This window comes from Oncorhynchus tshawytscha, linkage group LG05 (genome assembly GCF_018296145.1).
Source record: "Oncorhynchus tshawytscha isolate Ot180627B linkage group LG05, Otsh_v2.0, whole genome shotgun sequence".
NCBI classification, from domain to species: Eukaryota; Metazoa; Chordata; class Actinopteri; order Salmoniformes; family Salmonidae; genus Oncorhynchus; species Oncorhynchus tshawytscha.
The window spans coordinates 76,101,706-76,129,400 of NC_056433.1; the positions used below are offsets into that span (position 1 = coordinate 76,101,706).

At 44.7% G+C, this 27,695-nt stretch overlaps 1 protein-coding gene across 2 annotated transcripts in view; it reads right to left on the minus strand.

The window, feature by feature from the left end:
- The window catches only part of raver2 (ribonucleoprotein, PTB-binding 2), a 158,496-nt gene that overhangs the window by 123,897 nt on the left and 6,904 nt on the right, over positions 1-27,695 (minus strand). For both annotated transcript variants that reach the window (XM_042322369.1, XM_042322368.1), the window contains exon 2: positions 8,255-8,321. In XM_042322369.1, the coding sequence (XP_042178303.1) occupies positions 8,255-8,321 (67 nt within the window). The remainder of the gene's footprint in view (positions 1-8,254; positions 8,322-27,695) is intronic.

Sequence of the window (27,695 nt, forward strand, 5' to 3'; positions counted from 1 at the left end):
CTGTCTCTTTACAGTTCCTCTTCCTGTCTCTTTACAGTTCCTCTTCCTGTCTCTTTACAGTTCCTCTTCCTGTCTCTTTACAGTTCCCCTTCCTGTCTCTTTACAGTGCCTCTTCCTGTCTCTTTACAGTGCCTCTTCCTGTCTCTTTACAGTGCCTCTTCCTGTCTCTTTACAGTGCCTCTTCCTGTCTCTATACAGTTCCTCTTCCTGTCTCTTTACAGTTCCCCTTCCTGTCTCTTTACAGTTCCTCTTCCTGTCTCTTTACAGTTCCTCTTCCTGTCTCTTTACAGTTCCTCTTCCTGTCTCTTTACAGTTCCTCTTCCTGTCTCTTTACAGTTCCTCTTCCTGTCTCTTTACAGTTCCTCTTCCTGTCTCTTTACAGTTCCTCTTCCTGTCTCTTTACAGTTCCTCTTCCTGTCTCTTTACAGTTCCTCTTCCTGTCTCTTTACGGTTCCCCTTCCTGTCTCTTTACGGTTCCTCTTCCTGTCTCTTTACGGTTCCTCTTCCTGTCTCTTTACAGTTCCCCTTCCTGTCTCTTTACAGTTCCCCTTCCTGTCTCTTTACAGTTCGCCTTCCTGTCTCTTTACAGTTCCTCTTCCTGTCTCTTTACAGTTCCCCTTCCTGTCTCTTTACAGTTCCTCTTCCTGTCTCTTTACAGTTCCTCTTCCTGTCTCTTTACAGTTCCCCTTCCTGTCTCTTTACAGTGCCTCTTCCTGTCTCTTTACAGTGCCTCTTCCTGTCTCTTTACAGTTCCTCTTCCTGTCTCTTTACAGTTCCTCTTCCTGTCTCTTTACAGCTGAACATGACTCCTAAACATCCTATACGAATAGAGTGATCAGAATCAGCTTGCAATTTAAAGGAACCTATTGAACAGTAGAGAAATACTGAAATAGTCAAATAATGAAATCTGTGAATCTTTGAAAACACAGGATGAAGGTAGAAAGACTCCCCCCTAGGGAATCCTTAGACAACAACTCACCAGAACAAAACATAAAGAGCATCCTAACAGGGAACCAGACCGGCCATGTTGTATGTACGAGCGTTGCAAAATAAATGTACGCGTACATGTTATTCAATCATTTCTTCCTCACCGCTCGCGTGCGTCAACGGGTGTCTGCTTTGCCCGAAGGCTAAAATAAAACTTGGTTCAATTCAAGAAGCTTGACTTGCTTAAAGTCCTGCCTCTCCCATATACTCATTGGTTTTCACAAACATACAAACCCACGTAGATGTTTGAAAGACGAACAAGGAGAGACTAATCAAAGATAGCCAACTACAAACTAACTCGCATTCCCTTTTCATCTGTGGATTAATCGTCAGAGTAGAGAAACACTACATTTTGTATGACTCCAGGTCAAAATTCTACAAATATCTATAAAAAAAAAAGCACGGTATGCATTTCAGGTAAAATAACAACCCAATGTTTATCTCCCAGGAAGAACTAGTTAGCAAAAGCAATCTAGCTAAATGACCATGAATGTTTGTGTGTTTCCACCTGTCCCCAAATTAATTAAGTTGGTTCACAGTTGGTTTTGGTATTTCAACTTGCATTTCAAGACCACATCTGGTGGGGATAGACAAAATCAACATGTGCGCGATGGCGCACGTGGATGGAAGGCCAGTGTAGCTAAGGTATAATGATGGTTCAACCCCAGATTTCAAAAGAAAATGACTGCACAGCACATACGTCATATGCACCACAGAGGCTTAGTGTACATCAGAGACAAACATTCATGAAGTCGCTGATGGGACTGTGTGGGCTGAAGTCCATTTGGTGTCAAGTACAAAGCTCTGGGCCAGTTAGCTTTGAACCGCGCAGGGCACCTCTATTACTCAGTGTCTTCCTTATATGGACAGTACGGCTCACACAAAAGGCCCATTGTGTGGCCAGGATTCCCCTGCTGACCTCTTCCATTGTCATCTCAGCGGACAGTTCCGGAACGCCTCACATACCTTCGGAATTCCGAATTCCACTCCGGAGCACTCTATGGAAGCTCTATGGCTGGCCTGGCTGAGGTTTTGTCCAATGCCAGTGGGATGGGAGGCCAGGTAATGACCAATGATGTATATAAACCCTCGGTTGCTGTTTTAAGGACAAAATTACATGTATTTTAAGTATTTTTATTGTTGTGGAGGCAGTAACATTAGTACGTTCTAAAAATATATGTTTAACTCACATATTAAAATGTTAAAGTATGCATTGAGGCTTCTGTAATAGAATACATTTCTATAGCTTCCAAAATATATTTTACAACAGTGGAGGAGTTCAAAGATGGAGGAGGAGGTACGGTGGCTTCTAAACCGCACCCCCTGTCAGTCGTCTAGTGCATATATAATATATTGGTAATGATAGATGGTAACTGTTAAATTAACACAGAAACACTCCGTAAGGAGGTGGTCTTATAGGGATAATCCACCCCTAGAAATAAAAATCATGAAACTCCTAGCAATTTGATGAAAGTCTATGTTCTATCAGAGGGTAAAATTTAAATGATCCCCATGATTTAACTTAAGTGGTTCATCTTTGAAATCAGGAAATCGTGTAGTAATGCTTCATAGCTACATAGTTCTCGTCACTGGAGCTAGAGGACAACACACTATCACCAACTCCATATTCATGCCCATCATTTTGGAATGAGATGTTCCACGAGCAGGTGTACACATACTTTTGGTCATGTAGTGTAGCCAGAGAGAGCGCATTGCATTGTGGGTTTTGTAGTCCACTTGAGCTGCAAAAGATGCCTGGCTCTAATTTGCACTGAAGCGAGAGCAGAGTAAAGTTAACATAGGGGATAAAGAGGGAGAAATACGCTCATTCCCTAAAGAAACTACTGAGAAACAGAAATCCTTACAGAGAGAGAGAGAGTGACACACACACACACACGCATGCAGAGAATCATTGCCAAACACATTTTCAGAGACACACTCCGGGCAGACAGTCGAACACTCTTACAGAGAGCTACACCCACACACATGCATGAATGCAGGCACGCACGCACACACTAATATGCCCTAAATCACTTCAAGTTTCTATATGGTTGCAGATCTGATGTCAGAGATGGAGCGGCCATACATGTCAATTAGTGTTATTAGGAACCTAATAACCGACATACACATGCTTACATTGATGTTTGATAAAACACACCAGCAGTCCTCTCTCTCTACTGTAGCTAGCCTCCTCCAGGCAAGAGACAGGTTGAAAACCTGGAGTTCCTTTGGATTTACTCTGTTGTTTTTTTCATAGGAATCATCACAATTCACCAGCCAATTCTCATTCCCAGGAATTCTCAGAAACGCCCCACTTATTTGACACGTAGGGCAAACCAATCCGTCTGTGAGATACAGTCAGCACACAATATATTATAGTGTTTCTTTCCCATGAATTAAAAACACAGCCCAATAAAATCACCTTAAAAATCTGTATCTAAATTCCCCCAAGAGGGTGATGAAATTTACATCCCATACAATAGATACTACATCCAAATGAAACATGGTGTTGAGCTAATTCAGCATTAAGCGGGCAGACTGTACACATACTGTATATACATGCAGAGGTGTGGACTTGAGTCACATGACTTGGACTCGAGTCTGACTCAAGTAACAAATTTGATAACTTGAGACTCGACTTGATAGAAAATCAAATAACTTGAGACTTGACTTGGACTCGAAATGATCTGCCTATGTTTTGTAACAAATGTGCAAAACATCAAATCAAAAAGTATTGGTCACATACACATGGTTAGCAGATGTTATTATTAGTGTAGCGAAATGCTTGTGCTTCTAGTTCTGACAGTGCAGTAATATCTAACATGTAATCTAACAATTTCACAGCAACTACCTTGTACACACAAATGAAAGTAAAGGGATGGAATAAGAATATGTACATATAAATATACGGATGAGCAATAACAGAGCGGCATAGACAAGATGCAATAGATGGTATAAAATACAGTATATACAGTTGAAGTCGGAAGTTTACATACACTTTAGCCAAATACATTTCATTCCTGACATTTAATCCTAGTAAAAATTCCCTGTAAAAATTCACGGTCAATTTGGATCACCACTTTATTTTAAGAATGTGAAATGTCAGAATAATAGTAGAGAGAATGATTTATTGCAGCTTTTATTTCTTTCATCACATTCCCAGTGGGTCAGAAGTTTACATACACTCAATTAGTATTTGGTAGTATTGCCTTTAAATTGTTTAACTTGGGTCAAACATTTTGGGTAGCCTTCCACAAGCTTCCCACAATAATTTGGGTGAAGTTTGGCCCATTCCTCCTGCCAGAGCTGGTGTAAGTGAGTCAGGTTTGTAGGCCTCCTTGCTCGCACATGCTTTTTCAGTTCTGCCCACAATTCTTTTATGGGATTGAGGTCAGGGCTTTGTGAAGGCCAGTCCAATACCTTGACTTTGTTGACCTTATGCCATTTTGCCACAACTTTGGAAGTATGCTTGGGGTCAGTGTCCATTTGGAAGACCCATTTGCGACCAAGCTTTAACTTGATGTCTTGAGATGTTGCTTCAATATATCCACATAATATCCCTCCTAATGATGCCATCTATTTTGTGAAATGGACCAGTCTCTCCTGCGGCAAAGCACCCCCACAACATGATGCTGCCACTCCCGTGCTTCACGGTTGGGATGGTGTTCTTCGGCTTGCCTCCACCTTTTAAATCAAAACATAACAATGGTCATTATGGCCAAACAGTTCAATTTTTGTTTCATCAGACCAGAGAACATTTCTCCAAAAAGTTTGATCTTTGTCCCCATGTGCAGTTGCAAACCGTAGTCTGGCTTTTTTATGGCGGTTTTGGAGCAGTGGCTTCTTCCTTGCTGAGTTGCCTTTCAGGTTATGTCGATAAAGGACTCGTTTTACTGTGGATATAGATACTTTTGTACCTGTTTCATCCAGCATCTTCACAAGGTCCTTTGCTGTTGTTCTGGGATTGATTTGCACTTTTCGCACCAAAGTACATTCATCTCTAGGAGACAGAATACGTCTCCTTCCTGAGCGGTATGACGGCTGCGTGGTCCCATGGTGTTTATATTAGCATACTATTGTTTGTATAGATGAACGTGGTACCTTCAGGCATTTGGAAATTGCTCCCAAGTATGACCCAGAAATGTGGAGGTCTACAATGGCTGATTTCTTTTGACTTTCCCATGATGTCAAGCAAAGAGGCACTGAGTTTGAAGGTAGACCTTGAAATACATCCACAGGTACACCTCCAATTGACTCAAATGATGTCAATTAGCCTATCAGAAGCTTCTAAAGTCATGACATAATTTTCTGGAATTGTCCAAGCTGTTTAAAGTCACAGTCAACTTGTATGTAAACTTCTGACCACTCAAATTGTGATACAGTGAATTATAAGTGAAATCATCTGTCTGTAAATTTTGGGGGGGAAAATGACTTGTACAATGTAGATGTCCTAACCAACTTGCCGAAACTATAGTTTGTTTAACAAGACATTTGTGGAGTGGTTGAAAAACAAGTTTTAATGACTCCAACCTAAGTGTATGTAAACTTCCAACTTCAACTGTACAAATGAGTTGAGTACTGCAAGATATGTAAACATTATTGAAGTGGCATTATTAAAGTGACTAGTGATCAATTTATTAAAGTGGCCAATGATTTCAAGTGTGTATGTAGGCAGCAGCCTCTCTGTGTTAGTGATGGCTGTTTAACAGTCTGATGGCCTTGAGATAGAAGCTGTTTTTCAGTCTCTCGGTCCCAGGTTTGATGCACCTGTACTGACTTTGCCTTCTGGATGATAGCGGGGTGAACAGGCAGTGGCTCAGGTGGTTGTTGTCCTTGATGATCTTTTTGGCCTTCCTGTGACATTAGGTGCTGTAGGTGTCCTGGAGGGCAGGTAATTTTTCCCCCAGTGATTGTTGTGCAGTTTCCCGTACCAGGCGGTGATGCAGCCCGACAGGATGCTCTCAATTGTGCATCCGTACAAGCTTGTTCTGTACAAGTTTGTGAGAGTTTTATGTGACAAGCCAAATTTCTTCAGCCTCCTGAGGTTGAAGAGGCGCTGTTGTGCCTTCTTCACCACACTGTCTGTGTGGGTGGACCATTTCAGTTTGTCCTTGATGTGTACGCCGAGGAACTCAATTTTTGAGCAGTGGCTTCTTCCTTGCTGAGCTTTCACGAGCTTTGAACCACTGCTTTTTGGGGACCGGGTCATTTGAGAACCACTGAGCTAGCAGACAGATTGCTAATTTGCCTTCAATGTTTCAGAAGAGATTGTCACTATATATATTTTTAAAGAAACTGCTGGGATTGTTTGCATTAAATAATCATTATTAAAATGAATTATTATACTGTACAATAATATACAGTACCAGTCAAAAGTTTGGACACACCTACTCATTCAAGGGTTTTTCTTTATTTTTACTATTTTCTAAATTGTAGAATAATAGAGAAGACATCACGACTATGAAATAACACATGGAATCGTGGTAACCAAAGAAGTGTTACATTTTTTTATATTTAAGATTCTTCAAAGCAGCCACCCTTTGCCTTGATGACAGCTTTGCACACTCTTGGCATTCTCTCAACCAGGTTCATGAGGAATGGAATGCATTTCAATTAAAAGTTAATTTGTGGAATTGTTGTGAGGTAGGGGTGGTATACAGAAGATAGCTCTATTTGGTAAAAGACCAAGTCCATGTTATGGCAAGAACAGATCAAATAAGCAAAGAGAAACAACAGTTAATCATTGCTTTAAGATCAGAAGGTCAGTCAATCCGGAAAATTTGAAAGTTTGAAAGTTTCTTCAAGCGCAGTCGCAAAAACCATCAAGCGCTATGATCAAACTGGCTCTCATGAGGACTGCCACAGGAAAAGAAGACCCAGAGTGACCTCTGCTGCAGAGGATAAGTTCATTAGAGCTAGCTATCTTAACATACCTAATGCATTGTGTCCTTATTTAGCTAGCTAGCTTAACATACCTTCCTGGCTCCTCGTTGAAGATGCTCTCATCTCTCCATCCATGATCTGAGGTGACAGACAATCGTTGGGACCACTCGTAAAATAATAATTGATTATCGGTAATTCAGAGCATAGTGGCAGCTGAAGTCAGTGGCAGGTTTGCTGTGTGGTGGTGGTTGGGGAGACGGTGATTGACAGGGGGAAAGATTACAGTGTAACACCTGCTAATCAGGCTTGGAGTAACACACCTCCCTCTCACATGCCCTGTGGTGTGCCTACTGCTCAGTCAGCTAGCCTGGGATACTTAGAACACACACAATCATCCTGACTTCTGTGATAGACAAAAGTGTGTGTGGTACAAACATGAGCATGTGTGTGCGCTAGACAGCCTGCATGTGTGTAAGAGGGGGGAAAATATCTAAAAGATTAATAACAGAGTTAAAATGCTGTCAGATCTTCTCTGTGATCGACTCGCTGTGTCTGAAGTCAAAGATTACTGATCTTGACAATACTGGTCCTGGCCTCAGAGACGACACCAGATAATAGATATGCTACTGTGCTGCTGTGGTATGGTATTTGATAGAAAACCCACTCTCTCTCTCTCTCTCTCTCTCTCTCTCTTCCCTCCTCTCACGGGCAATCTCTTTGAAGCTCCCCCAATTTAAATGAGATTTGATTCAAAATAGTTCTTACTCCGTCTTTTAATTCAAAACGGCGATCATAACAATTCCACTGACGCATTAAGTTCTGCAACTAGCTACCTTCTCTAAAAGAGCTAGGCTATTCAAAGCATGTACCTCTATTGATGAGAGGAGAGAGAGAGACAGAGAGAGAGAGAGAAGCGGAGCTCTCAAAATATCACCAAGGGATCCGTATTAAGACAATTAAATACAGTTTAAAAAAAAACTGTATAGAGTCTCCGACATTCTTTATATACTTTTACTGGTATGTCAGAACCCATCCTACCTTGACACAACGGTCTGTTGGACTAATTAATAGTGTGACATGAGCTGTGGATAAGGCCGTTTCTCATCACATACACCGTGGATCAGGCCGTTTCTCATTAAGCTCTCATCAGCAATTAAACAGCATTAACCTTTAGTGCCCCCCGCCTCAGCCACAACATCTCAGCTGTTTGCAGATCTGTGTTTCAAAAGGTTTTCGAGTTCGGCTCTCCCTCTCGCTCTACTCTAAATACAGCCATTCCATCTAACCAGGAAAAGAGAAAAGGACTGGACAGACATGGTGGGGTTGTGCTGTGAACTGAAGAGAATGGTGATGGTTTGGAGAAGTGGGGGGTGGTTTGGTTTACCTGTCCCTTTGGTGCGGTCCACAAAGCAGTACTTGAGCTCGTATTCTCTCAGAATCTCATGGACCTCCTGCAGAGAGAGAGAGAGAGGGAGGGGGAAAGAGTGACAAGGAAGGGAGGGGGAAAGAGTGACAAGGAAGGGAGGGAGTAAGAGAGAAAGAGAGAGAGAGGGAGAGAGAGAGAGAGAGTGAGTGAGGAGAGAGAGAGAGAGAGTGAGTGAGGAGAGAGAGAGAGAGAGTGAGGAGAGAGAGAGAGAGAGTGAGTAGAGAGAGAGAGAGAGAGAGAGAGAGAGGGAGAGGTAAAGAGTGAGAAGGAAGGGAGGGAGTGAGTGAGAGAGAGAGGGAGGGGGAAAGAGTGAGAAGGAAGGGAGGGAGTGAGTGAAAGAGAGAGAGAGGGGGAGAAAGAGTGAGAAGGAAGGGAGGGAGTGAGTGAGAGCGAGAGAGAGAGAGGGAGAGAGATGGAGAGAGTGAAGGGGAGCGAGAGAGAGAGAGAGAGAGAGAGAGATGGACAGAGTGAAGGGGGAGAGAGAGAGGGGGGAGAGAAGGAGAGAGAGAGAGTGTTTAGACAGCAGGAATCTTTGAAACACAGAACACACTAACGTCACTGTTGTCCAATGAGCTAAATCTTTCATTCTTTTACATTTATTTTCTTCTCCAGATATACTTTCAGAAGTCTTTGATGGAAGGTCTCCCTATTGTAATTTTTGAATGATTGGGACATTAGATCAAGCATATCCTGTTGAAGAGCTGAATAGCTTTTTGGGCTCTTTATTGAGAAAACAGACACATGTAGTTAACACTCACAGGGGAGATACATCCCCAAAACATATTCATAAAAATATTAAGATACTAAAGACTTTTTCTTTTTACAGCCAAATGTCACCCGGCCCTCTGATTCATCCACACATTTAATTTAATTTGACTATTTAGTCATTTAGCAGAGGCTCTTATCCAAAGTGACTTACAGTTAGTGCATACTACCAACCAACCCAACAGCCCATACAACATGGATCATCCGCTAGATTCAGCCGCGGGACAATTTTTTTTTTCAGCGCGTTGTCGAGGGGCCGGAAAATAATTTAAAAGGATGTTTAGACTGAAGCCAAAACAGATATATTTGACTAAAACATCATCCTTTCAAACCCTGCTTACATTTCTATATGATCACGTCTTCCTATTATGTGTGGGAATACTTGTGAACAGAAGACAGCTCTATTTGGTAAAAGACCAAGTCCATATTATGGCAAGAACAGATCAAATAAACAAAGAGAAACAACAGTCCATCATTACTTTAAGAAGAGGTCAGTCAATACAGAAAATGTCAAGAACTTTGAAAGTTTCTTCAAGTGCAGTCGCAAAAACCGTCAAGCGCTATGATGAAACTGGCTCTCATGAGGACCGCCACAGGAATGGAAGACCCAGAGTTACCTCTGCTGCAGAGGATAAGTTCATTAGAGTTACCAGCCTCAGACTGCAGCCCAAATAAATGCTTCACAGGGTTCACGTAACAGAAACATCTCAACATCAACTGTTCAGAGGAGACTGAGTGAATCAGGCCTTCGTGGTTGAATTGCTGCAAAGAAACCATTACTAAAGGACACCAATAATAATAAGAGACTTGCATGAGCCAAGAAACACAAGCAGTGGACATTAGACCGGTGGAAATCTGTCCTTTAATCTTGATTAGTTCAAATTTGAGATTTTTGGTTCCAACCGCTGTGTCTTTGTGAGATGCAGAGTAGGTGAACGGATGATATCTGCATGTGTGGTTCCCACAGTGAAGCATGGAGGAGGAGGTGAGATGGTTCTTTGCTGGTGACACTGTCAGTGATTTATTTAGAATTCAAGGCACACTTAACCAGCATGGCTACCACAGCATTCTGCAGCGATACGCCATCCCATCTGGTTTGCACTTTGTGAGACTATCATCTGTTTTTCAACAGGACATTGACCCAACACACCTCCAGGCTATGTAAGGGCTATTTGACCAAGAAGGAGAGTGATGGCGTGCTGCATCCGATGACCTGGCCTCCACAATCACCCGACCTCAACCCAAACTTTTGACTGGTACTGTATACAAAACAAAAATATAAACGCAACATGTAAAGTGTTGGTCCCATGTTTCATGAGCTGAAATAAAAGATACCAGAAATGTCCCACACGAACAAAAAGCTTATTTCTCTCAAATTTTGTGCACAAATTTGTTTACATCCCTCTTAGTGAGCATTTCTCCTTTGCCAAGATAATTTATCCACCTGACAGTTGTAGCATATCAATAAGCTGATTAAACAGCATGACCATTACACAGGTGAACCTTGTCCTGGGGACAATAAAAGGCCACACTAAAATGTGCAGTTTTGTCACACAACACAATGCCACAGATCCAAATCAAATGTTATTTGTCACTTGCGCTGAATACAACAGCTGTAGACCTTACCATGAAATGCTTACTTACAAGCCCTTAACCCACAATGCAGTTCAAGAGTTGAGAAAAATATACTAAATAAACTGTCGTGAAGTGACTATCATTAATGTGATGACAGCTATTTATCAAATAATTACCTACCACGTTTAATTATTACTCGATTAAATTAATCATGTAACAATTAACTCATTAGGAATTTGGGGCACCACGGGTATAGTTCTTGAACGAGTTACTATCTCCCAACTTAAACTCTAAAGATATTATGAATACTGTATCTCTTACATCAGTAACAGTCAATTATTAATTATTACCTCATCAGTCTCATTCTGAACGTCGTTTACTTCGTAAATCTGCACGATCCCGAATCTAAGTGATGAATCAGCGATACACAAATTGGTTTAATTATTTAGTTAGAAAATAAATACTTCACAGAAATACATAAACACACGCACACACACACACAAACGGTATAGGTTATTGATTACTGACATAAACGCAATGAAAACAGTCCCTAGAGGACTAACCCGATATGATGGCTTGTTACACAATGGAAAAAGGATGGGGAAGGATAAAGAGCAGGTAAGAAAGTGAGTGGACTTATCCTACATACATTTGGAAACTACGCTCACCATAAACATGAATATAATATATTTAGCACCCTAACAACCTCTCATTCGGATTAGATATGCAACATATATTTACACGTAGATGTCTTTCTCTGTCATCTCTCTGTTGAAACCACTCGATCCGTCTATGGCGAGTAGTTCAATGTAAGTCTCTGGCTGTCCACCAGGAGTTACAATGTCCTTCTTAGTTGTATGCTTCTTTGTCTTAGAGTGCTCGTTAGAATGGATACATCAGAGGTGTACCACCTGGTGGTGAGAGGGATCTATCCTTCCCTCCCGTCTTTGGTCAATTGTCCGAGACTACTTTACACGCAGAGCTGCAGACATGGCATGTTTTGGTCTAGTTTTCACCTTCTTCACTGGTCGAGAGTTTCAGAGGGTCTTACCATTTTCGTATCTTGTGGTTTTAACCATTTCAACGTGTGGACCACGTCCTCACGTTCCCTGGTCTGTGTTTAAATTCTCAGGGAGTCCTTTTCAGCACTCTGGCCTTGGGGGGCGTTCCATCCTGTTGACATGTTTGTGCTCACGTGGGCGTGGTTACTGACTGGGCCCAGGATTATATGAAAAGCCATTATCCCGTTTAGAAGGCTAAAATCACATTTCTATCCTCACAAAAGTATTGTTATACTTAATCATTTATTTTATACAACACTTAGATGCAAACCTGATAACTGGGACTGCACGCACAGTGAGGCAAAGACTTTTGGAGGATGGCCTGGTGTCAAGAAGGGCAGCAAAGAAGCCACTTCTCTCCAGGAAAAACATCAGGGACAGACTGATATTCTGCAAAAGGTACAGGGATTGGACTGCTGAGGACTGGGGTGAAGTCATTTTCACTGATGAATCCCCTTTCTGATTGTTTGGGGCATCTGGAAAAAATCTTGTCCGGAGAAGACAAGGTGGGCGCTACCATCAGTCCTGTGTCATGCCAACAGTAAAGCATCCTGAGACCATTCATGTTTGGGGTTGCTTCTCAGCCAAGGGAGTGGGCTCACTCACAATTTTGCCTAAGAACACAGCCATGAATAAAGAATGGTACCAACACATCCTGCGAGAGCAGCTTCTCCCAACCATCCAGGAACAGTTTGGTGACGAACAATGACTTCTCCAGCATGATGGATCACCTTGCCATAAGGCAAAAGTGATAACTAAGTGGCTCGGGGAACAAAACATCGATATTTTGGCTTACTTGTTGTGTGTATGTACTGACATGTGACCTACTTGTTGTGTGTATGTACTGACATGTGACTTACTGGTTGTGTGTATGAACTGACATGTGACATACTGGTTGTGTGTATGAACTGACATGTGACCTACTGGTTGTGTGTATGTACTGACATGTGACTTACTGGTTGTGTGTATGTACTGACATGTGACTTACTGGTTGTGTGTATGAACTGACATGTGACCTACTGGTTGTGTGTATGTACTGACATGTGACCTACTGGTTGTGTGTATGTACTGACATGTGACCTACTGGTTGTGTGTATGTACTGACATGTGACCTACTTGTTGTGTGTATGTACTGACATGTGACCTACTTGTTGTGTGTATGTACTGACATGTGACCTACTTGTTGTGTGTATGTACTGACATGTGACCTACTTGTTGTGTGTATGTACTGACATGTGACCTACTTGTTGTGTGTATGTACTGACATGTGACCTACTTGTTGTGTGTATGTACTGACATGTGACCTACTTGTTGTGTGTATGTACTGACATGTGACCTACTTGTTGTGTGTATGTACTGACATGTGACCTACTTGTTGTGTGTATGTACTGACATGTGACCTACTTGTTGTGTGTATGTACTGACATGTGACCTACTTGTTGTGTGTATGTACTGACATGTGACCTACTTGTTGTGTGTATGTACTGACATGTGACCTACTTGTTGTGTGTATGTACTGACATGTGACATACTGGTTGTGTGTATGTACTGACATGTGACTTACTGGTTGTGTGTATGTACTGACATGTGACTTACTGGTTGTGTGTATGTACTGACATGTGACTTACTGGTTGTGTGTATGTACTGACATGTGACTTACTGGTTGTGTGTATGAACTGACGTGACTTACTTGTTGTGTGTATGTACTGACATGTATGTGTAACTGATAGATGCACACACACACACTAACACACACACACATTAATATTCTTTAGTTACATTGTTTTTTGTGTCTGTAAATTCATCTGTCTTTAGTTGTAGTTTTTTTTATATACACTGAACAAAAATATAAATGCAACATGCTACAACTTCAAAGATTTTACTGAGTTACAGTTCATATAATGAAATCAGTCAATTTAAATAAATACATTAGGCCCTAATCTATAGACACATGACTGGGAATACAGATATCCATCTTCTGGTCACCGATACCTTAAAAAATAATTATGGGTGTGCTTCAGAAAACCAGTCAGTATCTGGTGTGACCACCAATTACCCTACCTCATGCAGAGCAACACATCTCCTTCTCATAGAGTTGATCAGGCTGTTGATTGTGGCAATAGAATGTTGTCCCACTCCTCTTCAATGGCTGAGTGAAGTTACTGGATATTGGAACTGGAAATCGCTGTTGTACATGTCGATCCAGAGCATCCCAAACATGCTCAATGGGTGACATGTCTGGTGAGTTAGCAGGCCATGGATGAACTGAGAGAGTTTTCAGCTTACAGAAATTGTGTACAGATTCTTTCCACATAGGGCTGTGCATTATTATGCTGAAATACAGTTGAAGTCGGAAGATTACATACACCTTAGCCAAATACATTTAAACTCAGTTTTCACAATTCCTGACATTTAATCCTAGTAAAAAATTACCTGTCTTGGGTCAGTTAGGATCACCACTTTATTTTAAGAATGTGAAATGTCAGAATAATAGTAGAGAGAACTGTAGTCTGACTTTTTTATGGCGGTTTTGGATCAGTGGCTTCTTCCGTGCTGAGCGGCCTTTCAGGTTATGTCGATACAGGACTTTTGTACCTGTTTCCTCCAGAATCTTCACAAGGTCCTTTGCTGTTGTTCTGGGATTGATTTGCACTTTTCGCACCAAAGTACGTTCATCTCTAGGAGACAGACCGCGTCTCCTTCCTGAGTGGTATGACTGCTGTGTGGTCCCATGGTGCTCATACTTGCGTACTATTGTTTGTACAGATGAACTTGGTACCTTCAGGCATTTGGAAATTGCTCCCAAGGATGAACCAGACTTGTGGAGGTCTACAATTTTTATTCTGAGGTCTTGGCTGATTTCTTTTGATTTTCCCATGATGTCAGGCACTGAGTTTGAAGGTAGGCCTTGAAATACATCCACAGGTACACATCCAATTTTTATTTTTTAAATTTTTTAATTTCACCTTTATTTAACCAGGTAGGCTAAATAAAGGTCAAATAAAATAAAAAAGGCTAGTTGAGAACAAGTTCTCATTTGCAACTGCGACCTGGCCAAGATAAAGCAGAGCAGTTTGACACATACAACAACATGGAGTTACACACACATACAGTAGAAAAAAAGAAAACAAAAAGTCTATATACAGTGAGTGCAAATTAGGTAAAATAAGGGAGTTAAGGCAATAAATAGGCCATGGTGGCGAAGTAATTACAATATAGCAATTAAACACTGGAATGGTAGATGTGCAGAAGATGAATGTGCAAGTCGAGATACTGGGGTGCAAAGGAGCAATATAAATAAATAAATACAGTATGGGGATGAGGTAGTTGGGTGGGCTGTTTACAGATGGGCTATGTACAGGTACAGTGATCTGTGAGCTGCTTTGACAGCTGGTGCTTAAAACTAGTGAGGGAGATATGAGTCTCCAGCTTCAGTGATGTTTGCAGTTTGTTCCAGTCATTGGCAGCAGAGAAATGGAAAGAAAGGCGGCCAAAGGAGGAATTGGTTTTGGGGGTGACCAGTGATATATACCTGCTGGAGCGAGTGCTACGAGTGGGTGCTGCTATAGTGACCTGTGAGCTGAGATAAGGCGGGGCTTTACCTAGCAGAGACTTGTAGATGACCTGGAGCCAGTGGGTTTGGCGACGAGTATGAAGCGAGGGCCAGCCAATGAGGGCGTACAGGTCATGTGGGTAGTATATGGGGCTTTGGTGACAAAACAGATGGCATTGTGATAGACTGCATCCAATTTGTTGAGAAGAGTGATGGATTTCTGACAGTTCGTGCAGAAATTCTTCAGTTGTGCAAACCATCAGTTTCATCAGCTGTCTGGGTGACTGGTTTCAAACGATCCCGCAGGTGATGAAGCCGGATGTGGAGGTCCTGGGCTGGCGTGGTTACACGTGGTCTGCGGTTGTGATGCCGGTTGGATGTACTGCCGTATTGTCTAAAATGATGTTGGAGGCGGCTTATGGTAGAGAAATTAACATTTCTAGAAACAGCTCTGGTGAATATTCCTGCAGTCAGCATGCCAATTGCACTCTCCCTTAAAACTTGAGACATCCTACCAGATGGGCTAAATGCTTTTTGTGCTCACTACGAGGCAAGCAACACTGAAGCATGCATGAGAGCATCAGCTGTTCCGGACGACTGTGTGATCACGCTTTCCTTAGCCGATGTGAGCAAGACCTTGGAACAGGTCAATATTCACAAGGCCGCGCGCGGGGCCAGACGGATTACCAAGACGTGTACTCAGAGCATGCACGGACCAACTGGTAAGTGTCTTCACTGACATTTTATTTTCTCCCCAATTTCATGATATCCAATTGGTAGTTACAGTCTTGTCCCATCACTGCAACTCCCGTACAGACTCGGGAGAGGCGAAGGTCGAGATCCATGCATCCTCCGAAACACAACCCTGCTTCTTGACACACTGCTCGCTTAACCCGGAAGCCAGCCTCACCAATGTATCAGAGGACATGCGCCCGGCCCACCAAAAGGAATCGCTAGTGCGCGATGGGACAAGGACATCCTGGGAAGTCCTCCCCTAACCCAGGCGACGCTGGGCCAATTGTACACTGCCTCAACGGTCTCCTGGTCACGGCCGGAGTAGTGATGCCTCTAGCCTTAGACCACTGCGCCACTCGGGAGGTCCTTTCACTGACATTTTCAAACTCTCCCTGACCGAGTCTGTAACACCTACATGTTTCAAGCAGACCAGCATACTCCCTGTGCCCAAGAAAGCGAAGGTAACCTGCCTAACTGACGACCGCACCGTAGCACGGGTTTACACGAGAGGTATCTCTCGTTCCATTGCTTTTCTACAGACAATGGAATTCTCCAGTTGGAACATTATTGAACATTTATGATAAAAACATCCTAAAGATTGATTCTATACTTAGTTTGGCAAGTTTCTTCGACCTGTAATATAACTTTTTGAACTTTTTGTCCGACTGGACCTGAACGCGCGTTTGGATTTGTTTACCAAACGCCCTAACAAAAGAAGCTATTTGGACATAAATGATGGACATTATCGAACAAAACAAACATTTATTGTGGAACTGCGATTCTTGGGAGTGCATTCTGATGGAGATCATCAATGGTAAGTGAATATTTATAATGCTATTTTTGACGAATGTTGACTGCGCCACATGGCAGATATATCTTTTGGCTGGTTTGGGCACTGAATGCAGTACTCAGATTATGCTTTTTCCGTAAAGTACTTTTTAAATCTGACACAGCGGTTGCATTAAGGAGAAGTGTATCTAAAGTTCCATGCATAACACTTGAATTTTCATCAACATTTATAATGAGTATTTCTGTCAATTCATGTGGCTCTCTGCACAATCACCGCATGTTTTAGAACTACTGAACATAACGCGCCAATGTAAAATGAGATTATTTGATATAAATATGCACTTTATCGAACAAAACATACATGTATTGGTTATCATGAAGTCCTATGAGTGTCATCTGATGACGATCATCAGAGGTTAGTGATTAATTTGATCTCTATTTGTGCTTTTTGTAACTCCTCTCTTTGGCTGGAAAAATGGCTGGGTTTTTCTGTGGCTTGGTGGTGACCTAACATAATCGTTTGTGGAGCTTTCCCTGTAAAGCATTTTTGAAATCAGACACTGTGGCTGGATTAACAGGAATTTTATCTTTAACATGGTGCCTAATATTGTATGTTTGAGAAATTAGATTTATGAGATTTCTGTTGATTTGTATTTGGCGCCCTGCAATTTCATTGGCTGTTGGCGAGGGAACCCCAGTCCTAGACAGGTTAACGAGAGAATCACTGACGTGATGTAAACTGGTCCTTTTGTGGCAGGGCTGAAATGAAGTGGATCACTCTGATCACTCTTCATAACATTCTGGAGTATATGCAAATTGCCATCATACAGCAGACTTTGTGAAAATGTATATTTGTGTCATTCTCAAAACTTTTGGTCACAACTGTATATTTTCTTGAATTTGTTCTTGACCTGGAGACCCCTGGTGGCATGTTTGGTGGGGTAAGTAAGTACTGTCAGAGCTATATGTAAGTTGATTATACAGAAAATTTGGAATTTTCAACACATTAATATTTCTCACAAAAACAAGAATTAGTGCAGTCAATCTCTCTACTTTGAGCCAAGAGAGACCGACATGCATACTGTACCCTCTGTGTTCATTGAAGGGCAAGACTATATAGCTTATAGTATACCTCCATTTGAACCGTGGAGGTAGTGGTGCCTGCCTGCTGCCTGGGGGAAGATGTGTGGCTGGTCTCTGGGGAACTGCTGCCTGACAGAAGATGTATGGCTGGTCTCTGGGGAACTGCTGCCTGACAGAAGATGTATGGCTGCTCTCTGGGGAACTGCTGCCTGACAGAAGATGTATGGCTGGTCTCTGGGGAACTGCTGCCTGACAGAAGATGTATGGCTGGTCTCTGGGGAACTGCTGCCTGACAGAAGATGTATGGCTGGTCTCTGGGGAACTGCTGCCTGACAGAAGATGTATGGCTGGTCTCTGGGGAACTGCTGCCTGACAGAAGATGTATGGCTGGTCTCTGGGGAACTGCTGCCTGACAGAAGATGTATGGCTGGTCTCTGGGGAACTGCTGCCTGACAGAAGATGTATGGCTGGTCTCTGGGGAACTGCTGCCTGACAGAAGATGTATGGCTGGTCTCTGGGGAACTGCTGCCTGACAGAAGATGTATGGCTGGTCTCTGGGGAACTGCTGCCTGACAGAAAATGTATGGCTGGTCTCTTGGGAACTGCTGCCTGACAGAAGATGCATGGACTGTATTTAACAGAGAGAGGCAGAGAGAGGCATGCGTTGTTTCACCTCAGCAGCAGGCCACACACACCCACGCTGGGTCACTGGTAGCTAAAAACAGAGCAGCTTTTATGGGATGTTAGAGGAAATCAAAGCACTTCAAGCGAGAGAAATAGAGAGAGAGAGAGAGAGAGAGAGAGAGAGAGAGAGAGAGAGAGAGAGAGAGAGAGAGAGACAGAGCGAGAGATGGGGAGGGTAGAGCTGTACATCCAGCACAGAATCCCCTTCCTCTTCTCTCTCCTCCTCCTCCTTTCCTCTCTCTCTTACTCGCACTCTCCTTTTAAGGCCATGCACAGTGGTATGCTTCCCTGTCTGTCTGGAGTGAGATTAAACAGTGTTGTTGTATTTACTCAAACTTGTTAGTCTCTGTGCTCTTAGATGGGTGATGGGTGGAGGGAGGGTAAAGGCAGAGAGGGTCCCTCCTGCAGCAGAACTAGGCTGCGGACAAACCTCCATTAAGCCACTCTGAAGCCCCTTGTCCACATCCTGTAAAACACATCGCTGCCTGAGACAGTTTAGACCGCATGAAACACTTTAAAGATGCGTGCTGTGTCAGACCAAGTCATGCTGTGCTGAGCCGTCGCGTGCTGTGCTATTTCTACACTGCTCCGTCGTCACATTTTGAGGAAAGACAGTGGTCCCAAAGCATCAGCCCACCAGCTCCAGTCCCCGCAGTGTGTGTCTCTGCTTGGTTGTGAGTGACTCCTATCTGTGTCCTGCTGTGTCGGCAGGGGTCTGACATTAAACAACACAGTCCTGCCCTGAGAGCTACAGTCCCCACAGTGTGTGTCTCTGCTTGGTTGTGAGTGACTCCTATCTGTGTCCTGCTGTGTCGGCAGGGGTCTGACATTAAACAACACAGTCCTGCCCTGAGAGCTACAGTCCCCACAGTGTGTGTCTCTGCTTGGTTGTGAGTGACTCCTATCTGTGTCCTGCTGTGTCGGCAGGGGTCTGACATTAAACAACACAGTCCTGCCCTGAGAGCTACAGTCCCCACAGTGTGTGTCTCTGCTTGGTTGTGAGTGACTCCTATCTGTGTCCTGCTGTGTCGGCAGGGGTCTGACATTAAACAACACAGTCCTGCCCTGAGAGCTACAGTCCCCACAGTGTGTGTCTCTGCTTGGTTGTGAGTGACTCCTATCTGTGTCCTGCTGTGTCGGCAGGGTCTGACATTAAACAACACAGTCCTGCCCTGAGAGCTACAGTCCCCACAGTGTGTGTCTCTGCTTGGTTGTGAGTGACTCCTATCTGTGTCCTGCTGTGTCGGCAGGAGTTTGACATTAAACAGCACAGTCCTGAGAGCTACAGTCTTAACTTAGTTAGCAGTAAACAGAGTGGGTATACTTCTATTCTGTCTGTTCCTCTTACTGAGAGAAAACACTCTCTGGCACAATTCCAAATGGCACCCTATTCCCTACAAAGTGCACTTCTTGTTTTAACCAGAGCCCTACTATACAGTATATGAGCCCTGGTCAAAAGTAGTGCACTTCATAGGGAATAAGATGCCATTCGGGACAAATTGATGGAGAGCAGCCATCTAAACTCATCTCCGCTCAGAGAGAGATACACTCGACATTGTTTTTTTTTTCCTGTCTTTCTTTCTATCTATCCCTCTCTTTCTCTTTCTACCTCTCTCTCTCCTTCTCTCCCTCTCTTTCTCTTTCTACCTCTCTCTCTCCTTCTCTCCTTCTCCCTCTCCTCTTAATGCATCTCGGTCCACAGACGATAATGGGTCTTAAATGAGGAGAAAGCCCTTCCCACACAATAACCAGAGATATCAATTAAGACATACGTCACGATTTCTTGTCTCTCCTCACACAATCCTAGTCATAAACATTTGATCGGCCTTGAAAAAACATCTGGGCAGGCTGTGTCCCAAATGGAACCCAATTCCCTCTATAGCGCACTACTTTTCATCAGTGCCCATAGGTCTCGGGTCAAAGGTAGTGCACCATATAGGGAATAAGGTGCCATTTGGAGCACACACAGCACAGGCAGGCAGCCAGCCAGGCAGGCAGGAGCACACACAGCACAGGCAGGCAGCCAGCCAGCCAGGCAGGAGCACACACAGCACAGGCAGGCAGCCAGCCAGGCGAGGTGACCAGGCCAGAGCAAAGTAGAGCAGAACTGGGCAGGATACAGAGAGATGATGAGCTAAGGCTAATGGATTACACAGGAAGAGATGCTCATACATTTACACTTCAGCTCTTAACTTGTTCTCTATTGTAGCCGAAACACACACACACACACACACACACACACACACACACACCTTCTGCCCCCTTCACTCACAGAGGCTTAATATAATGGTTTACAAGCACACACACACAAAGGACAGTGGTTTAAGGGGATTTGGAGTAAAAGTCTACGCTGTCAGAGGGAGAGTGACCATGTGAGTCAAAGAGACGGAGTGACTGAGGGATTCAAAGTAGGTGTGTGGTAGGTGACTGGGTGAGAGAGGGTCTCTCCAGCACACCTCCAACCAGCCAGTCTGTGAGTTTCAGCTCTGGGTAGAGTAGAAATACACAAGCCAGTGTAGGGCACTGTACAGCAGCGTTTCCCAAACTCAGTCCTTAGTACCACAAGGGGTGCCAGTTAAGGTTTTTTCCCTAGCTCTACACAGCTGATTCAAATAATTAAAGCTTGATGATTAGTTGAATATTTGAATCCCTTGTGTAGCGCTGGGCCAAAAACCAAAACGTGCCCCCCTTGGGGTCCCAAGGACCGAGTTTAGGGAAACGCCGCTGGGAAACTTCCTCAACAGAGTGTAAGACAGGTGATTTCCTCAACAGAGTGTAAGACAGTTGACTTCCTCAACAGAGTGTAAGACAGTTGACTTCCTCAACAGAGTGTAAGACAGGGGACTTCCTCAACAGAGTGTAAGACAGGGGACTTCCTCAACAGAGTGTAAGACAGGTGACTTCCTCAACAGAGTGTAAGACAGTTGACTTCCTCAACAGAGTGTAAGACAGTTGACTTCCTCAACAGAGTGTAAGACAGTTGACTTCCTCAACAGAGTGTAAGACAGTTGACTTCCTCAACAGAGTGTAAGACAGGTGACTTCCTCAACAGAGTGTAAGACAGTTGACTTCCTCAACAGAGCATAAGACAGGTGACTTCCTCAACAGTGGAAGACAGGTGACTTCCTCAACAGAGTGTAAGACAGTTGACTTCCTCAACAAGGTGTAAGACAGGGGACTTCCTCAACAGTGTAAGACAGGGGACTTCCTCAACAGAGCGTAAGACAGGTGACTTCCTCAACAGAGTGTAAGACAGGGGACTTCCTCAACAGTGTAAGACAGGTCACTTCCTCAACAGTGTAAGACAGGTCACTTCCTCAACAGAGTGTAAGACAGGTGACTTCCTCAACAGAGTGTAAGACAGGGGACTTCCTCAACAGTGTAAGACAGGGGACTTCCTCAACAGTGTAAGACAGGGGACTTCCTCAGCAGAGTGTAAGACAGGGGACTTCCTCAGCAGAGTGTAAGACAGGGGACTTCCTCAGCAGAGTGTAAGACAGGGGACTTCCTCAACAGAGTGTAAGACAGGGGACTTCCTCAACAGAGTGTAAGACAGGGGACTTCCTCAACAGAGTGTAAGACAGGGGACTTCCTCAACAGAGTGTAAGACAGGTGACTTCCTCAACAGAGTGTAAGACAGGGGACTTCCTCAGCAGAGTGTAAGACAGGGGACTTCCTCAGCAGAGTGTAAGACAGGGGACTTCCTCAGCAGAGTGTAAGACAGGGGACTTCCTCAGAGTGTAAGACAGGGGACTTCCTCAACAGAGCGTAAGACAGGTGACTTCCTCAACAGTGTAAGACAGGGGACTTCCTCAGCAGAGTGTAAGACAGGGGACTTCCTCAACAGAGTGTAAGACAGGGGACTTCCTCAACAGAGTGTAAGACAGGTGACTTCCTCAACAGTGTAAGACAGGGGACTTCCTCAGCAGAGTGTAAGACAGGGGACTTCCTCAGCAGAGTGTAAGACAGGGGACTTCCTCAGCAGAGTGTAAGACAGGGGACTTCCTCAGCAGAGTGTAAGACAGGGGACTTCCTCAACAGAGTGTAAGACAGGGACTTCCTCAACAGAGTGTAAGACAGGGGACTTCCTCAACAGAGTGTAAGACAGGGGACTTCCTCAACAGAGTGTAAGACAGGTGACTTCCTCAACAGAGTGTAAGACAGGGGACTTCCTCAGCAGAGTGTAAGACAGGGGACTTCCTCAGCAGAGTGTAAGACAGGGGACTTCCTCAGCAGAGTGTAAGACAGGGGACTTCCTCAGAGTGTAAGACAGGGGACTTCCTCAACAGAGCGTAAGACAGGTGACTTCCTCAACAGAGTGTAAGACAGGGGACTTCCTCAACAGAGTGTAAGACAGGGGACTTCCTCAACAGAGTGTAAGACAGGGGACTTCCTCAACAGAGTGTAAGACAGGTGACTTCCTCAACAGTGTAAGACAGGGGACTTCCTCAACAGAGCGTAAGACAGGTGACTTCCTCAACAGAGTGTAAGACAGGGGACTTCCTCAACAGAGTGTAAGACAGGGGACTTCCTCAACAGAGTGTAAGACAGGGGACTTCCTCAACAGTGTAAGACAGGGGACTTCCTCAACAGTGTAAGACAGGGGACTTCCTCAACAGAGTGTAAGACAGCGGACTTCATCAACAGTGTAAGACAGGTGACTTCCTCAACAGAGTGTAAGACAGGGGACCTCCTCAGAGTGTAATACAGGTGACCTCCTCAACAGAATGTAAGACAGGTGACTTCCTCAACAGTGTAAGACAGATGACTTCCTCAACAGAGTGTAAGACAGGGGACTTCCTCAACAGTGTAAGACAGGTGACTTCCTCAACAGAGTGTAAGACAGGGGACCTCCTCAGAGTGTAAGACAGGTGACTTCCTCAACAGAGTAAGACAGGGGACTTCCTCAACAGAGTGTAAGACAGCGGACTTCATCAACAGTGTAAGACAGGTGACTTCCTCAACAGAGTGTAAGACAGGGGACCTCCTCAGAGTGTAAGACAGGTGACTTCCTCAACAGAATGTAAGACAGGTGACTTCCTCAACAGAGTGTAAGACAGGTGACTTCCTCAACAGTGTAAGACAGGTGACTTCCTCAACAGAGTGTAAGACAGGGGACTTCCTCAACAGAGTGTAAGACAGGGGACTTCCTCAACAGAGTGTAAGACAGGGGACTTCCTCAACAGAGTGTAAGACAGATGACTCCCTCAACAGACTGCAAGACAGGTGGCTCATTAGAGCATGGCACAGATCACACACAAGGCTAAATAGTCTCACTTCATAGGACAACTCACAGAAAGGTCGGGGTCAAAGGCTTTTCTACTGTGGCATCAATGAGTGTTTAACAACTCTGTCTCCTCTCCTCATGCCCCTCTGCTCTGCTACTAGTCTGTCTAATGAAATGTTCATGCAGTGTTCTATTACCCAGAGAGAACAAGAACATGCTCATGTACATACAATCCCTCCCTCTCTCTCTCTCTCTCTGACCCCCTTTTTCACAGTTGCATCTCTTTGTTTCTCTGTCCTTGACTTTAGTCTCTCAAAGGTCTAACCACTAGCTCTCTCTCTCTCTCTCTCTCTCTCTCTCTCTCTCTCTCTCTCTCTCTCTCTCTCTCTCTCTCTCTCTCTCTCTCTCTCTCTCTCTCTCTCTCTCTCTCTCTCTCTCTCTCTCTCTCTCTCTCTCTCTCTCTCTCTCTCTCTCTCTCTCTCTCTCTCTCTCTCTCTCTCTCTCTCTCTCTCTCTCTCTCTCTCTCTCTCTCTCTCTCTCTCTCTCTCTCTCTCTCTCTCTCTCTCTCTCTCTCTCTCTCTCTCTCTCTCTCTCTAGCTCTCTCTCTCTCTCTAGCTCTCTCTCTCTCTCTAGCTCTCTCCTCTCTCTCTCTCTCTCTCTCTCTCCTCTCTCGCTAGCTCTCTCCTCTCTCTCTAGCTAGCTCTCTCCTTTCTCTCGCTAGCTCTCTCCTCTCCCTTGCTAGCTCTCTCCTCTCTCTCGCTAGCTCTCTCGCTAGCTCTCTCTCTCTCTCTCGCTAGCTCTCTCCTCTCTCTCGCTAGCTCTCTCCTGCTAGCTCTCTCTCTCGCTAGCTCTCTCCTTTCTCTCGCAAGCTCTCTCCTCTCTCTCGCTAGCTCTCTCCTCTCTCTCGCTAGCTCTCTCGCTAGCTCTCTCCTCTCTCTCGCTAGCTCTCTCCTCTCTCTCGCAAGCTCTCTCCTCTCTCTCGCAAGCTCTCTCCTCTCTCTCGCAAGCTCTCTCCTCTCTCTCTCGCAAGCTCTCTCCTCTCTCTCGCAAGCTCTCTCCTCTCTCTCGCAAGCTCTCTTCTCTCTCGCAAGCTCTCTCCTCTCTCTCGCAAGCTCTCTCCTCTCTCTCTCTAGCTCTCTCCTCTCTCTCGCAAGCTCTCTCCTCTCTCTCTCTAGCTCTCTCCTCTCTCTCTCTAGCTCTCTCCTCTCTCTCCAGTCATGGTCCTGTGAGAGGAGAAGCATCAGCGGCAGGTGGCATGCCCAAGGACAGGTCTCGTTTTCCGGTCAATTCGTCTGATCTTTCCCCATCTCTGTTTGTCCCTGGAGCTCAGGGCTCAGGTGGGCACAGCGGCACACTGCCGCCTCAGCAGCACACCACACAAGCAGCAAGGCAGAGGCTCCTCACATATCATGGCACCAGCTGAAACCACCACATTGACTGAGCTATACAGAGATCTGCCACAAGCAAAACCCTTTTACAGCCACAGAGGTTACAATGGGCTTTCAAAGGCAAAGCTATCTACATGTTAGAACCTTGCAATTCTTTCTAAGTGCATTTACTCTACAACTCATTACAGCCACTTCAAATGTACACTGATATTAGATACAGAATGAAAGGGTTTGTGTTACATAACTAAAAATACTTTTCAAATGTGCAGCTTTAGTACCATGTCATTCCATTCCTCAACTGCTCTGTGAATGATTGGAATTACAGTTCTGATCTTTACAAAGTCTAAGGATATCTGTGGGAAGATGGGTCACAATATGTCATGTGTACCCCATGTGTTTCAGTCAGAATGTACATGACCTATACTGATATCAACGGTCAGTCCCAGCTTCCGAAATATACAATTGTAAAAGAGGATGAACACAGCATCGGACTACAATGATATAAAGAACTACTGATCCCACCAGGGAGGGAGTCTCAATAGCAGCTTCTGAGCCAGTGCCAGAGACAGACAGGCACCGGATAACAGCAGGCCAGCAGCAGGCAGCAAACTCCTGCCTCGCTTTCCACTCTCTCTCCCTCCACTCCACAGGCCAGGCTGCTACAGATCAGTAGGCAGCAGTAGGCAACTCAAAAAAAATTCTGCATTGAAAAGTCTTGGGCGGAAAGATAATGGACCAATAATTGTTTTTAATAAGATCATCTTTGAAAACTAACAATCACCAAAATAAAAGCTGGGGTTTCACACCACCTAAACCCCATTTTGATCCAGAAAAAAACTCAGCAGCAGACTTCTGTCCCTCTCTCTACTCCCTCCTTTCTCTCTGTCTGTCAACTCCCTCCTTCCTCTCTCTCTCTTTCTCTCACCCTACTATGTCTGTCTCCCCTCTCTCTACTCCCTCCTTTCTCTCTGTCTGTCAACTCCCTCCTTCCTCTATCTCTCTTTCTCTCACCCTACTATGTCTGTCTCCCCTCTCTCTACTCCCTCCTTTCTCTGTCTGTCGACTCCCTCCTTCCTCTATCTCTCTTTCCCTACTATGTCTGTCTCCCCTCTCTCTACTCCCTCCTTTCTCTCTGTCTGTCGACTCCCTCCTTCCTCTATCTCTCTTACCCTACTATGTCTGTCTCCCCTCTCTCTACTCCCTCCTTTCTCTCACCCTACTATGTCTGTCTCCCCTCTCTCTACTCCCTCCTTTCTCTCTGTCTGTCAACTCCCTCCTTCCTCTATCTCTCTTTCTCTCACCCTACTATGTCTGTCTCCCCTCTCTCTACTCCCTCCTTTCTCTCTGTCTGTCAACTCCCTCCTTCCTCTATCTCTCTTTCTCTCACCCTACTATGTCTGTCTCCCTCTCTCTACTCCCTCCTTCCTCTCTCTCTCTTTCTCTCACCCTACTATGTCTGTCTCCCCTCTCTCTACTCCCTCCTTTCTCTGTCTGTCGACTCCCTCCTTCCTCTATCTCTCTTTCTCTCACCCTACTATGTCTGTCTCCCCTCTCTCTACTCCCTCCTTTCTCTGTCTGTCGACTCCCTCCTTCCTCTATCTCTCTCACCCTACTATGTCTGTCTCCCCTCTCTCTACTCCCTCCTTTCTCTCTGTCTGTCAACTCCCTCCTTCCTCTCACCCTACTATGTCTGTCTCCCTCTCTCTACTCCCTCCTTTCTCTCTGTCTGTCAACTCCCTCCTTCCTCTATCTCTCTTTCTCTCACCCTACTATGTCTGTCTCCCCTCTCTCTACTCCCTCCTTTCTCTCTGTCTGTCAACTCCCTCCTTCCTCTATCTCTCTCACCCTACTATGTCTGTCTCCCCTCTCTCTACTCCCTCCTTTCTCTCTGTCTGTCAACTCCCTCCTTCCTCTATCTCTCTTTCTCTCACCCTACTATGTCTGTCTCCCCTCTCTCTACTCCCTCCTTTCTCTCTGTCTGTCAACTCCCTCCTTCCTCTATCTCTCTTTCTCTCACCCTACTATGTCTGTCTCCCTCTCTCTACTCCCTCCTTTCTCTCTGTCTGTCAACTCCCTCCTTCCTCTCTCTCTCTTTCTCTCACCCTACTATGTCTGTCTCCCCTCTCTCTACTCCCTCCTTTCTCTCTGTCTGTCAACTCCCTCCTTCCTCTATCTCTCTTTCTCTCACCCTACTATGTCTGTCTCCCCTCTCTCTACTCCCTCCTTCCTCTATCTCTCTTTCTCTCACCCTACTATGTCTGTCTCCCCTCTCTCTACTCCCTCCTTTCTCTGTCTGTCGACTCCCTCCTTCCTCTCTCTCTCTTTCTCTCACCCTACTATGTCTGTCTCCCCTCTCTCTACTCCCTCCTTTCTCTGTCTGTCGACTCCCTCCTTCCTCTATCTATCTTACCCTACTATGTCTGTCTCCCCTCTCTCTACTCCCTCCTTTCTCTCGGTCTGTCGACTCCCTCCATCTCTCTTTCTCTCACCCTACTATGTCTGTCTCCCTCTCTCTACTCCCTCCTTTCTCTCGGTCTGT